The sequence below is a fragment of the Anabrus simplex genome, chromosome 1, assembly GCF_040414725.1.
Source record: "Anabrus simplex isolate iqAnaSimp1 chromosome 1, ASM4041472v1, whole genome shotgun sequence".
Lineage (NCBI taxonomy): Eukaryota > Metazoa > Arthropoda > Insecta > Orthoptera > Tettigoniidae > Anabrus > Anabrus simplex.
In genome coordinates this window covers 290,131,367-290,146,908 of record NC_090265.1, presented here as the reverse complement: position 1 = coordinate 290,146,908, position 15,542 = coordinate 290,131,367, and the positions used below count along the sequence as shown (strand labels likewise).

The following is a 15,542-nucleotide window of genomic DNA, read 5'->3' as shown; positions in this document are numbered from 1 at the left end:
TACAAAAATTTATAATGTAAATCTTCGACTTCTTTTATATTTTATGATTTAAAATCGCGCAGTGCTAATCCCTATTGTCTTATATTGCTTCTTGAACTGCTTTTGTGAAAAACTTATCGTTTAATTTTTCGTTTTCCTATGCATTGTTTTTGTATTTTTAATCGGATTGGTCAAAAATAGGAAGAAGTAAAAATAAAACAGAAAATCGGAAGACCAAGTAAAAAAAAACAGGAAGTTTCTGGGTAAATCGGAAGGGTTGGCAGGTACGCTCTTAAGAATAACTTGTCTTGCTGGCTGGTGTATTTACTGTAGTTCAATTACACCACAAAGTCCAAAATCAACAATATAACCTGTTAAACACAAGTACACACAGAATGTTCTATGCTAAAGGCAAATATCTCATAAATTAACTTACGCCAGAGTCTAATCTATCAGCCTTCATTTCTTCCAAATACAAAGGTAATGCAAAGCTGCTAAACTGGAGTGCAAGAACAGGATTTGCCAATGCTGAATGCAGACTTTGCAAGGATCCTTCAATGACAGCAGTATTCACTAGCTTCACTGCTTGAGAGACTGGAAAGAAATACCTTCGTCAGTATGGAATTAAAGCAGGACAACTATAAGGGAAAGAACAACTTAAAAACATATAAAAACACTTCTTGCTAATATAGATATTTTGTTAATACATATAATATTTTCATGGCAATAAAAGAATATTTTAATGTTAGAGTATAAGTCAAATCTCATGATGAATAAACTATGGCAGTCAATTACTGCACCTTCGTGAAGAATAGAGGCAAGTTCTATGAATCTCTTAACCATTAAAGCCAGTTCGATGAACATTGTATGTGCAGTGGACACTACTCGTTCACCTGGTTCAAGGTACCATGAGAGGCTGGTGTGTAGGCAGAAGGTAGAATGCCTGTTACACATGCAACACTGCAGGTTTGCAGGATCGAGCAAGTATGTACTATCCTGCCATCTCTATTCCATAATTAGAACTAATACAAAATTGATATCTCTCTCTCTCTCTCTCTTACTCTCTCTCTTTCCTTTTGACTTATCAATCAGAGATAAAATATGAAACGCACTTACTGAATTTCAAGGAAATTGCTTTAGAATGAGGGTGCCATCTCGAGAATACTTAGAGAATGCTTGCTTCACATGTTGGAGGCTACTCAGTTGCAAAAGAATAGCCAGGCCGTCTCATTCTCATATGGACTCAGAGGTTTTTGGTTTGATAGATGACAGCAGTGGAAATGATGTACAAGGAAGCAATATTTTCAGTAGTGATAAAGACAGTGACTATTCACAGCAAGAGGTTACTGCAAAAGTGGCAGACAGCACAGATGAAGAAGAAACAGCTTCATCTATAATAACTGTATCTGCTGTTTACTGGTTGTCTCGAGAGGTAAATTTCATCACGAGCCCACAAAAGATTTCCTTCACAGGTGTGCCATGTATTAAAAAGCATTTCAAGTTTGTTTTAGATGCTTTTCTGCTGTTCTTTGATGACAAACTGATTGACCTAATTGTTCGAGAGACAAATAGGTAGGCAGAATATATACTTGCCCCGCCCCCGAAACCAAGAATGCGCACCAGGAAGTCTGAGCCAGTGACGGGAGGAAATTTATGTTTTTGGGGCTTGTAATGTTGAAGGAGATAATGTAGAAACCTACCCTGAAAAGCTATTTCATCAGTGGTGGATTTTAGAAACCCCTTTATTCCCTCAAGTAACGGCAGGGGACATGTTTGAACTCATCTTGCGATATTAACATTTTGTAGACAATTCTACATGTGATACATGATGGGCTATCCCTCGTAAACGAGTACGATTGTCTTCCTGAAGAACTTACTTTTTGTGAGATCTTAGGTGACTGTAGAGGCCAATCCTAGAACCGCAGATATTCCCACATTTTTGATACACATTTGTTCTGTTAGGTTCTGGCTGTGTAGTTTGGTTTTTCTTCATGAGCTGACATTGTCTTCTTGCATTGCGCTTGTCAATTTCTATTCTCCGCCTTTCTTGCTCGAAGCGCTGAGTTCCTTCCCAGACATTGCGACACCAGACTGTGCGGTTATGTGCCGTAGCTTCCCAGTTGTTAGTTTTTCATCTGACACTTTTTCATGTTGGTTTTTAGTGCATCTTTGTAACGCTTTTGTGATCTTCCAATTTTCTATGACCATCCTTTAGCTGGGAGTACATAATTTGTTTTGGAAGACTGAATTCAAGCATGCGAACGATGTGGCCTGTCCAGCGAAGTTGGTGCTTGATAATCATGGCCTCAATGCTAGTGGAGTTAGCTTCTTCCAGAACACTGATGCTAGTTCATCAATCTTGCCATTTAACCCTCAGGATCCTTCTCAGGCAACGGTGATGGTATTTTTCCAGGCATCGTATATGCCTCCTGTAGGTAGTCCACGTTTCACATCCATATGCAAGAGATGGTATAACGGTAGCTTTGTACACATAAAGCTTGGTCCGAGTGCTGATATTATGATTATCAAAGATCCTTACCCGAAGACGACCAAAAGCCATACTAGCACATTTGAGACGGTGTTGAATCTCATCATCAAGATTTGCATTTGCTGAGAGATGGCTTCCAAGGTATGAGAAATGTTCTATGTTCTTCAGAACTTTGCCTTGGACTGTGATTGTAGGGCATACGGAGATGGAGTTGGCTGCAGGCTGGTAAAGGATCTGAGTCTTTTGGATGTTAAGGCTTAGGACAATACTTATATAAGCTTCATCAAATGCATTTAAGATTGCTTGTAAATCATGTTCAGAGTTTGCAGGAACGACATTGTCATCAGCATACTGAAGTTCAATGATGGATGTAGTGGAAAGTTTGGTCCTGGCTCGTGGTCTACTGAGACTGAATAAACCTCCATCAGTCCTGTATTCGATTTCTATGCCTTTTGGTAGTTTCCCCACCAACAAGATGAAGTATAGTCCCAGCAAATATTGAGAACAGAACGGGAGCTATCACACAACCTTGCTTCACGCCTGCAGTGATTTCAAAATTTTCTCCAGGGTTATTGTTGACAAGAACCATGCCCTTCATATTATCTTGCAACAATCGAAGAATATTTATGTACTTCTGAGGACAGCCTATTCTTGCTAGGATCTTCCACAGGGCATCTCTTTTAACCGAATCAAAGGCTTTGGCAAGATCTATGAATGCCATGTACAGAGGTAGATGTTCTTTGCATTTCTCCTGCATTTGTCTAGCACAGAAAATCACATCTGTTGTGCTGCGATTGGGTCGAAATCCACACTGAGTTTCAGGTAAGCAGTCTTCAGCGAGAGGTACCAGGCGGTTGGATAGAATTCGAGCGGGTATTTTCCCAGCAACAGACAGAAGGGTAATTCCACGGTAGTTACCACAGTCAGTTCTGTCTCCTTTCTTGAAGATCATAACTATCAGAGCATCTCTGTGATCAGGGGGTATTGTTTCAGTGTTCCATATTTTGACTATGAGCATTAGTGTATGTTCAGCAAGAATTCGTCCACCTTCCTTGAAAAATTCAGCAGGAATTCCATCTGATCCGGCAGCCTTATTATTTCAGAGGTGCCAACCTTTGAAGGGGGTTATCAGTAATCCCATTTTTAACTCGCGCAGCCCCCCCTCTCCCCCATCACCAAAAACGTTTACGGGTCAAATCCAAAGCATCCCGTTTGCCCTTTCCTACAGCAATCTATTCTAAAGTATATCACATTACACAATAACATTTTTCTCATTACCTGTTAGTTCTGCGATAAAAAATTATTTGTAACTTGTTTCGCACCCAGCAGATGCTTTTCGGTGTAGGTTTTCTTGTAACATACTTCCCCCTGAGATGACATTTTCGTCTTCAGAACCATAAGCGATTCCAGTGTAGATGTACTTAATGTAGGCCAGAATTCTGTCTGATTTTTCCTAACAACACTGAAGACTCTTTCTGTGGGAGAGTTACTATGAGGTACACTTAGTACTGCAAACACAACATTACTTAAGGTTTTATACTTAATTTGTCCACTTTCATTTTTAAGCTCTGCAATGTTGCCCCAATTCACATCAATGTTTGGTCCATGTAAAATATATTCCGGGAAAGTATCACACTGGTAAACTGCAAATTCATCTTCAAAATTTGTCATGTTCACTTTCTCAGACGAAAATTGGGAATATTCGAACAAAGTATTCAAGAGATGAATAGGAAACCTTCATTCTGAGAGAGATGTATACAACTTCGGCATGATGAAGAAATTAATCATCAAGGGGAAATTTCCTGGTAATGTAACTGCAAGCTCTTACAGAATTATAAAACATCTCTTCATCACAGTCATTATCTTTCAAGTATGCCCTAGCTTTTGCTCCAATTACCAAGTCCTCATTGGCTTTCTGGTATTTCCTCCTCTTGAATTCAACACTCAAAAGGGAGGTAGATTCTGACTGAAGAGAACATGGCTGAACAAACCTGACCAATAGGTCAGTTAAAAGACCAGTAAGTTTCCTCCTAAGAAGATATATGGCTGGAGCATCTTGTTGCAGAAATATATTCACAGAGTTAAAAACAGGAAGTGTACTCTGAAGAAAGTAGCAAAACAGTTTTGAGTGTGGGTCTTGTATGAAAGATTTCACAGTTTCAAACTGCTTGGTGGTCTCATTTTTATGGTGGGTCTCACTACAAAACATGAGTGTCAAAGCTTCCCACTGCTCAAGAACTCTATCAATAGACTGAAGAAGCAAGAGCCAACGGGTACTAACATATTTCAAAATTTTGTGACCCTCTGTGCCACAAGCAGCCTGATGAACTTTCAACGTGTTTTGCCTTTTAGAACTCTTATCAAGATAGTAATATAACTGAACCAAAAAGTTCTCTACATTGACTGGCAATTGGGCTGCTGCTTTTTGTGCACAGATGTGTATGAGACGACATGAACAACCCGGGACATAAACAGAAGAATGCCTGTCCTTCACAAATTTGGCAACACCTTTATTTGCCCCTATCATTGTGTATGCATTGTCAGATGAAAAAGAAATGCAATTTTCCCATGGAATGGCTAAAGAAGACAATTCACTATTAATAACAGAGAAAATTCCCTCACCGGTATTGTCGGTACTCTCTAACAATAACAATAGAAGAGTTGATATTTGACCTCTCTGAGCATTAAAGAAAGAGACAACTGTAGGATAAAGTTTAACTGCATTTCAATCCGTACTACCATCAGTAGCCAAGGAAAAAGGCGTTATTTGCAAAAGTTCACTTATTTCCTTTTTTGCCTCAGAAGCTGTGTATTGAACTAAAGCAGAGGTTTTAGTTCTTGCACAACCATATTTCTGAGATATTTTAGAGTCGGGAAACATTGATCTAAACAAATTTCCAGCGTGGTCTGAAACTGATAATGGAATATTATGCTCCAAAATGAATGATCTGAACAATAATTCGGCATTTGTCACCGCAGTTTCATTACTTTTTACGAAGAATGATGAAACAGACTGGTTTCGTAATTTTGATTAGCCGTATGTGTGATGTTTCTTGGATTCTATGCATCTTCTGCAATCATCTCGTCCATCATGAGCCACAGAGAAATCACACGAACACACACTGCAGAACACGTAGTTTTCACTAACATGTGAGGCAAGTAAGCATGGCCATTCCTTTGTGTAACCGTCTTGATATTTCTGTAACACTGCTGTCTTCTTGGAAGAAGATGCAATTTGACAATTGCTCCGCTTCATTTCACAAAACCAATCAATACTTTTCGAATCAACGTCTAGGATAATTAGAATTGAAATGCACTAAATATACTATTCTTTCTACGCACATGACAGAGCCGAAAGCGCGCACTGGAGAACGGCAGAGCAGGAGTAGCGAGTAGTAAGGAGTAGAGTAGAGCCTACCTCACGGCAGACTTGATACGTCATTGGCGCGTCATTCTAGCTAAGAGAGCAGCGTATATCTATGTAGCTGGTCATGATTTCACAACGCTCGTGGGAAACAAAAGTAAGGGACGACCAAATAACTGCCAAGTATGTTTGATGATGATGATGCTGCTTCTTGTTTAAAGGGACCTAACATCGAGGTCATCGGCCCCTACCAAATATGTTTAGTAGCCAACGTACAAACATTGAAACGAGGAGGGTTGACCAGTAATGCTCTAAGAGATTGAACATTTTTTACTTCTTTCCTTTTTTTTTTCGCAGAAATTAATTTTTATCGTGACAAGGTTGCTTTTCCGTAATAATTTCCCCTTCGACCGTAATGCTGTAATCGCGAAGTGAAATCCGTACTCATTACGGACAATCCGTAATAGTTGACACCTCTGTTATTTTTGAGCTGTTTAATAGCATTTTCAACTTCTTGTAAGGAAGGTACTTCGCCAAGGTGAGATTTTGTAGGTTTTTGCAGGATTTTCAGAATTTCTACTATGTTGATCGCTGGATCCTTGTTCAGCAGTTCATGGAAATGTTCTTTCCATCGTGCATTAATGGAACTGCTGACTTTTAGAAGAGTAGAACCATCCCTATATTTAAGAGTGTCTAATCCTTGAGCTGTTGGGCCATATACGGTTTTTATCATGCTGAAAAAAGCTCTAGTGTTGTTAGTTTCGGCTAGATGTTGCCTTTCTTGAGACTTCGTCCACCAGCTGTTTTTCAGAACACAGGTTTTCCTCTGAACATCTGCTTTCACTTCTTGATATTCTCGTTTCTTAGAGAGTGAACTAGGATTGATCTGCCAAGCTTGAGGTGCTGCTCTCTTTTTGTCTATTAGAGTCTGTATTTCTTGGTCATTTTCATCAAACCAGTCTTGGTTTTTGACTCTAAGGTGACCTACCGATTCTTCACCAGCTGACAGTATTGCAGTCTTCAGTGTTGCCCAGTGTTCTTCAGTGCTTTCAGGATATTCATCTGGCAGTTTATCACCTAGGAGTTGTTGAAATTTTACTTTAGTGCTATGATCTTTGAGACGGTCTGTGTTCATTTTACGTCTCGTAAGTTTCCTCTGTTTCCTTCGCTGCTCGTGGATGTGAAGGGTCATCGTGGACCGTATAAATCGGTGGTCCGTCCAGCAGTCATCAACACTTGTTAGAGCCTTTGAGAATTAGCTGTATCATTATCCATTAGAGTACGGATGTTCCAGGTTGCAAAATTCATCTTTATTTTCTTTAGACCGCTGGTGTACCTTCTAGGCGCGGTTTCCCAGTCGGGATGTGTTGAGGCTGACTATATTTAGGGCACCTTTTATAGCCCCTCCCCATTTAGGGTGAGCAGAGTGGTTCCTGAATACGCCTGCTCAGTCACGAATGCAGCACACAAGTTGCTTTACCGCCTCTCAAGAGAAACGGCGATCACACATTCGTCACCTTCATGCCAGTTCGTCACTAGGAGCTCCCAGATTACACAATCCTGCTCCCGCCACAACTCCCCAATCGCCGCAGGGCTTGTAGTGTATGTGTTGAGTTCTTCAGAAGACGCCTGTGCGTGACATCTTTTAGTGTGGGAATGCTGCTGCACATCAACAATCACATATTTCTTGACAGACTCGGAACCTGTCCCCAGTGGCATAAGAGTTACGATGACTGGAGGCTCCAAGACTGCTGCAGCCTTCGTCCGCCTTCCCAGCCGCCAGGGAAGTTTCAGTTGTCCCTACACCTGGTCTGCTGTTGAAAACTTTCTATGCTGTTGACCATATATGGTTCTTCCGCCTTTAGAGGTGGTTTCCCACCTCAAGGGCAAGAGAGTGCCCCAGCCTCTGCCAGCTCATCTGCCTTCATAGGGAGCCGTTGGCATAGCAGAGGGGAACTCCTTATCCCGGGAGTCGCTCGGTCGCCAAACCCTCGTCAGTCGAAAGCAGGGTGCACAACGTGCAGGTGAGGTTGACATTTGAGTAGGACAACCTACCCCTATCATGTAAACATGGAAGGAACACCTTTTTAGTACCTGTGTATATATTTAGACAGAGTATTTTCAAACTGCCTACATCCCCAACAAAAATATTTGTGTGGATGAGTTGCTTACATTCTGAAAATGTAGACTTGGAATAAAAAATTATATTTTCCAAAAGGCTGCTAAATTTGGAATCAAAACCTTTGAGCTCTGTGAATCCTCTTTAGGGTATCTGCTGTAATTTATTGTTTACAGAGGGCTGACACAGATATTGCACCTTCAGTTCAGGTACCCAATAGTTTGAAGAGCTAAAAAAAAATTGTGGCTACACTTTGGATGGACATTCATTGTAATTCCACATCACTTTCTATTCTTCTTAAGAAAGGGGCATGAATACTGCTGGTACCTCAGAAAAGAATATTCTGGATTCAGTCAGACATAAAAAGCTAAAGATGGGCAAAGCCATTGTTTAGGAAAGCAACGAAGTAATGCCGTTGGAAGTGGATAGATAAGGAGGGATGGCTCTTTCCTTTGCTGCAAAACAATTAGGGGAAAGGAAACTGAGAAACCTAAATGTATTTTTTAATACAATTCCCACATAGGAGGAATAGACAAGAAGGACGAAATGACACAGCCACATCCCGTGGAAAGATGAAGCTCACAAAAGTGGTACAGTATTTAAAACTGTTTAACCGTATCTCGAATGTGTCAATACACAATGCACACATTTTGTTTTGAAAAAGCAGTCCAAATGATAACTAAGCATACAGGTTAGATTTGATAAAATAAATTATACTGACTCAGACCACAAATAACTGCCCGTAATTCTGGATGCCCCAAGATAAACCTTCCACCAGCAAAGCTAGTGAAAAGGCATTATATTGAGAAAATCCTGCCAATTTCAAAAGGGAAATGTACTCTATGTAAGACACAAACGAACAAACTGAAGGACACAGAGTACTGGTGTCCACACTGTGGAGTTGGGCTGTGTCTCGTGTTTTGTTTCAAGGAATGTCATACAAAAATAATCATGTAAACATGGAAGGACCTTTTTAGTACCTGTGTATATATTTAGACCGAGTATTAGTAAGAAAATATATTTTTTTGTACTGCAAATCAACTTGAAACAAATACCAAATTATATACTTTTGAAAATATTGCAAGTTATGGAGAACCCTGAACTGTAGATATCTCATATTACTGAAAAGCATTGGACATGATTTCAGTAAGTAACCCTAAAATTTTCATGATATTATGTTTCATAGATTTAACATCATGAATTTTTAACTTGATGCTGTCTAAACCTCGAGCTTCAATTCAAATACCGCCTGGAAGCAGCGCTAGGTTAAATAGCCATTTAAGGGGTTAATTTACAGTACATATGTCAATCAAAGACTGGCACGAGGTGCACAAAACAATTTATCATGAGTGTTAGCAATAGTTATGTTCTGATGAGTTGCTACAATGTCACAATGAAGGCCGAGATTGTGGAGTGCCAGCTGAAGGCTGCAATGCTGGCGCAACAGCGAAAACATGGATGAACCGAACACGAAGTAAAACAATATCCCCAGCAAATTGTTGAGCCTTGTAAAGAGGAAGTTCCTTAGAAGAAGCCAGAAGCATGTTAACCTGTATGCCACTGAGGAGGAGGTCAGACTTGAGTCAAGCACGAGGCAGTTTACACGACTGCAGGGAGTCTAGACGAGTTACTTGAGAGTAAGTAATACATCTTTAGTGAAAAGTTCCACCTTTACAATACAAAAGTTATTTTGTTCATTTCAAAGTAACACACATGCGCGAGGCGCGCGCGCGTGAATGGAATTCAATATATAATTCAACATTTATTTTCTAAAAGCATGTTGTTTTTATTGAGTATTCAAATACACCATGTTATTCCCCAATCATTTTGCTACAATACCCTATTTTTCAAAATCTCCGTTCAAAGCTACGGCCTTATGCCACCGTAATGTAAGGGCCTGTATGCTTGCATGGTACCACTCGACCGGTCGACAGCTGAGCCAACAATATATGTTTATTGATCGACCACCTTAGACTGTAATACCAATATAATTGGTCCGTTATTGGACATTATAAATTTTCCAGCTAACTCATTCATTTTTGCCAGCGTTTCGCCCCAGTGTGCTAAGTTCAACTGCTCTGTCCTGTTTTCTTAATGTGTATCCTATCTATTCCTCACTTTATTTTCCTTATTTATACATCAATGGATTTCTGGTTGGTTACCTTCCACAGGTTTTCATTTGTGATCACTTCAGGACATCCCATATGGTGGATACACCCCAGACAGCGATTCATGAACACCGAGATGATGTGGGAATTGTTTAGTGATCTTCCAAGATTCACAGCTGAACAGTAAAATGTATTTCATGTTCCTAATGAAAAGTTATTGGGCAGTTGGGCAGTAGGCAGATGCTATCAGCAAAGTCAACCACGACCACTCTAGAAACCTACTTACAATGGATCTTGAGTGGGTAAAATGGTATTTTTACCCTCCCAACACCTAGAGAACTTTCATGATCACCTGGTGATCTCTACCTGAATTTGTTTCTATCTGTGAAATTAAACAGAATAGCTAGCTGATCCACAATCTAGTTTTCATTTCTCAAGAAAACCGAAAGTCTTGCCACTCGATGTACTACAAGTGTTCTGAGACTAGCAAATGTTACAGCACAGTATAGCACTGGTAATCTGAGATTCCATGGCAAATTCACATTTAGGTCTCTCCTTAAACTTCAATTACTTGCTTTTTCTTGTTTTTTGTACAGCAGACTACAGCAACTTCAATTTCACAAGCTTGTAGCTGACATACTTCTCTTTTATTTAGAATGCATCTTTCCAGACTATATGTCTACGATTGGCAGCAGGTAAATTTTCAACAGGGTCTGTTTAGCTCGTAAAAATTAATCCTTTCATCACCCTGTTCTACACTTCAATTTTGGCACTTCTCTCACCTGATATGGCACTACCCAGATGTTCAAAACTACTCACATGCTTGATCTTAAAACTTCTTTCATTGACCAGGGGTGGATGTCTGGCTTAACATAGCCTGCCTTGCTCTTGAACGGTTGAAATAAAGCACTGCCTTCCTTCTAAAGATTCTTCTCAATTTGCCCCAGACAGCAACATTATCAGCAAAAACAACGGCACTAAGATCATCCTTTTCTATTTCTTTGATTTCTTTTAGAGCAAACTTCATGAATGTGATGAGTAATAGGCAGAAGAGCAGAACTTGTTCAACATCCTTCTTTATTCCATGGTGAACCTTCTTGATATCCCACTTCCAATTTGTACACTGCTCTCACAACCATCATTCTTGTGAAATATTGTAATTAGTGATTTAGGAATATTTTAAGCACTCCCATAATTTCAGTCGTGCCACAATACCACAATTTCTTCAAGTTCACTATTATGAAGTACTTCACATTTTCCCTTACTGCTGCATTATTTATGGTATTTCCTACCTCTAAGTTATACTTACAATTTGGTATGTATTAAATATCACTTAAAACCTAAAGCTATATGATAAGAAAGCAGAAATACCTTTGTCCTCATACTCAGCTCTTTTGTTACTCTGATGAATTGAAGTTTGTAGAATTCTCCTATAGTCGCTCACTTCCAAATCAGTCCGGTTGTTCAAAACCGACAAAATTTCCTCAGTGTAGAAAGCAATGTTTTCAGTGTTCACATCCTGGAATCAGAAAAATATTCACACACAGGTAGCTACAAGTATCTAAACAACATTGGTTTTACCCTTAGGCTCGCTCTCAACTTAATAAAGAATAAGCCAAGTTAATTTACACATTTATTTCAATGGCACAATAAACTAACACTACAAGCTACACTTTCAGGTAATCATTTCCTTTTGTGTGTAACAAAATCATCATTTCTTGCCGATTTTGTCCATTTTAATTAAATTTAAAATTATGCTGTATCCCATTTAACACATTACTTCTTTCTTATGTCAACAAAACTTTTAACTATTGATAACTTTTTAATGAAACAAACAGTTTTGCAGTATGTTAAAAATACAAAAATAACACTATAACTTACCAGTAAAACAGAACTTAAAAATGTATGCCCATTTTGACGATCACAATGCAGAACACAGCTGTTACCTGTTACTGAGGAAAAATTTATGACCTTTTAGTTTGATTTTATTGTCCATCAATCTGTAGGCAAGCCTCAATGATGCATACAGGGTTGGATCAAAACGTTCCCTGACAAACTCTGTAGTTCATGAACAGATGGAAGCCCAGGGTTGTGCTAGCAACTATAGTGCCCCCAACCTGACAAGACAGTGTGCCAGGAGACATTGCTGCATTAACATTGGGAGTTGTAATAGTGGTATTTTTGTAAATACACGAGTGCATGTGTTAGTCTGAGATTACATCATGGACAAAAAAGCAGGGAAATAAGCCAATGTGAAATTTTGCATAAAATTGCAAAAATTGGCAACAGAGACATTGAAAGTGCTTTGGCACGTATGCTTTGTCTCAGGGTCATATAGTAGATCCATGTTATCACAGGTGATGAACCTGAACGTGAAGGATGGATTATTTGTGGTACACATGCAGAATCCTGGGGCAGTGTGAAGCAATGTTCTCTCCACTAGGGGTAAGCAATCGGGATAATCTTTCATGAAGCACACTACATACACAATTTCAACTTTAGGATTGTCTGCACTGAAACCATATGACACACCAACTACATCTGCAATGTCGATCATCGTCTAACGATCACCCTGTACAAGTTCCCAAACTTGTTTCACATTATGAGGGTGTAATACTAATGGAAGGTTTTCCAGATCACTCCTCGTCTTAAAGGGAAGTTCTTCCACAAGTGCCACTTGGAACATTATGTACGACTCACTGCCGTATGCTTAACAAAGAATGTTCAATGCAGATTTGCACATTTTAAAGTACATCTAAATCGGTTATTTGAGAAGGCGCACATCTATTACTGCTAGTTTTGAGAAAAGTGGAAAAAACTTCCTACAGCTTCTAATATTTGGAATTTGTGTCTGGTTTCTACACCAATTATTTACCGTAGTTCTCATAGCCTCTCACACCCTAATTCTCCACAACTCTACCTACATGTGGTGCCCATGTTTAGATGAGCAACTCAGTGGAAGGTTACGTGATCAACCCCAGCAGGAAACTGGGCCAGCGAGCCAACAGGGTGTGGAGGACAGTGCGAGACAACGGGACACCACCACTGCCATTATTTCCCAAGATGTTCATGAGATTGACTCTTTGTCAAAGATTCCAGACGTAAAGATTCCCCTTATTCAAATCTCCGGGAGGGATATAAGAGGTTTATGGAATGAAGGAGAAGAAAAAAAATTATTGTGGATAGGGACCTGGAATGTTCTACCCATTTTGCAGGAAGGGAAATTAGAAAAACGCTAAATATGAGATGGAGAAATACTTTGGATGTACTTGGAATGTGTGAAGTGAGATGGGGTGGATGTGGAGAACTAAAAAGCGGTGACTTCCAAATGTACTATTCAGGTAAAGGTAAAAATGGATTTTATGGAGTTTACGCATAGCATGAAACTCCCCGTCATCAGATTAGAGCCATTTTCTGGAGACACAGAGAAGTGGTCCTGCTTCTGAGAGCAGTTCCAATCATCGGTAGACAGCAACCCTTCAATTTCCAGCCTCAACAAACATTTCTTCCTCCGCGGGTACCAAGAGGATAAACCTAGGGATTTGTTTGATGGAATAGCAATAACTACCGACGCATACAAGGAGACAAAACTGATTCTAATTTCATGATACGGAGACAAGAATCGCATAATCCAGGCTCATCTGGATTATCTTGAAGCCCTGAAACTGATATCACACGCTTCTCCCGGTGCCTTAAATAGACCTTACATTGAGTAACAGGTGCATACAGGCATTACGAGCATTAGGGGAAAAGGTTGACGACTACGGATGGATGCTAGCTCCCAAGATGATATGTGTGTTACCGGAGGATATTGTCCGCCAATGGTTCATATATTCTAAGAAAGAAAAGATCTTGGAAAGTCATAATGAAACTTAAGGAATTCTTGAATGACGAGGTGAAGGTGCCATGACCTCATACCGAATTAGAGGAGACTGTATCTTTTCAGACAATTTCGAACTCACCATGTGAATGCGAAATCGAAAATAATGGACAGAAGAATGAAAAAGGGACCATCGGCATTATGGGTATTCTGTTAGCCACAAGACCACTGGACACAAGACTATTACAAGGTGTCCAACATTAAGGAACTAATCGATAAGTTACGAGCTGCTCATCAATGCTTCTTGTGTCTCGACCGAGGACACAATACAAAAGATTGCAGCAAAAGAAGCAAAGTAGCTTGCTAAAAATGCAAGAAATACCATCATGTGTCAATCTGCAACGAAGAACAGGAAGTTTCAGCAAGGAAGATCAACACAGATTTGCCTCGCTTCAATACATCTCTGGACTGCCAGTATTAGGATGACGGGCCCGACTGGGTTGAGGAAACGTACACAAGGCTATAACCGTTACAGGTTTTGAATCACCTCACTCTGCATCCAGAAATAGTCATCTCATCCAGTTCAGTACCACTGGAGTTTGGATAAACACTACAGTAAACCTCTCGGCGTTTGAAAGCAAGAACATGTACAAAACGCATCCAGCTGTCCTGCACGACATTCAAGCTTTACCGCGAATTATAAAGCTGCAGCTCGCAGATCCCAAGATGACGAATATGACCATTCTATTAAAATCCTGACAGGTGATCAGGATTGGAAGGTGATGTAACGTGATGAACTGATCCGCGTTTCAAGTTCCGCAGTGATCTTTCCATCAATATTTGGTTGGGTTTCAAGTGATATGAATTTCTTTTTGAATGGTCTGTATTGAACTGTGATAATTAGAGCCCGGATTTCCATGCACTATCAAATCTCAAAATATGCATGCATTCATGCACTATCATATGGCAAAACATGCACAATAAACTGGAAAATATGCACTATCAAAATTCAGTTCCATTTGAAACATGAACAAAAACTACCCTAATTTCTCCAAATTGTCTTGATTTAAGCTCATCCATTTATCATTCAGCACAGAAAATTATCTTTTTACGTCACGAGAAGTGATAGATGCATAATTCAATGAAGACATTTGGACAAAGTGAGGTCAAATTGTACATCTTTTGCATTTTCACCACAATACGTCTTTTATAAGCTTGACGAATTCAAAATCAGGATTTGAACGAATTAGTTTGTTCAACTTACCTCTATCTGCGGCAGCTGCTTCTCCATGCGATGATTGCAGACACATTTGAATGTCCTCAATAAGTGGTAACGATTGCTTGCTGCGATAACACAGACGTGTGACGATTGAGAGTTCCAGGTAGGACATTCCAGGATAACAACAGTAGAGGGTTCAATGAAAAACCAGAATTTGTAAGCTGCTATCCCAGTAACGCGGCGCCACAGAAGTGCGATACAAGGTTTCTTTTGTTCGTCCAACAGACGAAAAATGAGCCGTCAATAATTAATGCACAATTTACGGTTCAATTTATAGCAATGTACAACTGTAAAACTGGGACACCTTATTCCTAAGAATTAGATTTCGACATGGGGCCTTCCGACTTACGTCACTGTTTACTCAAGCAACAGATAAGAAAGTGTT

At 39.7% G+C, this 15,542-nt stretch overlaps 1 protein-coding gene across 1 annotated transcript in view; it reads right to left on the bottom strand.

Annotated features, from left to right (window-relative positions):
* The window catches only part of LOC136864220 (ras GTPase-activating-like protein IQGAP1), a 565,781-nt gene that overhangs the window by 322,991 nt on the left and 227,248 nt on the right, over positions 1–15,542 (bottom strand). Inside the window, exons 9-13 of the mRNA XM_068226153.1 lie at positions 11,430–11,577; positions 10,113–10,234; positions 6,283–7,077; positions 2,936–3,518; positions 416–573 (exon numbers count right to left, since the gene is read on the bottom strand). Of these exons, the coding sequence (XP_068082254.1) occupies positions 416–573; positions 2,936–3,518; positions 6,283–7,077; positions 10,113–10,234; positions 11,430–11,577 (1,806 nt within the window). The remainder of the gene's footprint in view (positions 1–415; positions 574–2,935; positions 3,519–6,282; positions 7,078–10,112; positions 10,235–11,429; positions 11,578–15,542) is intronic.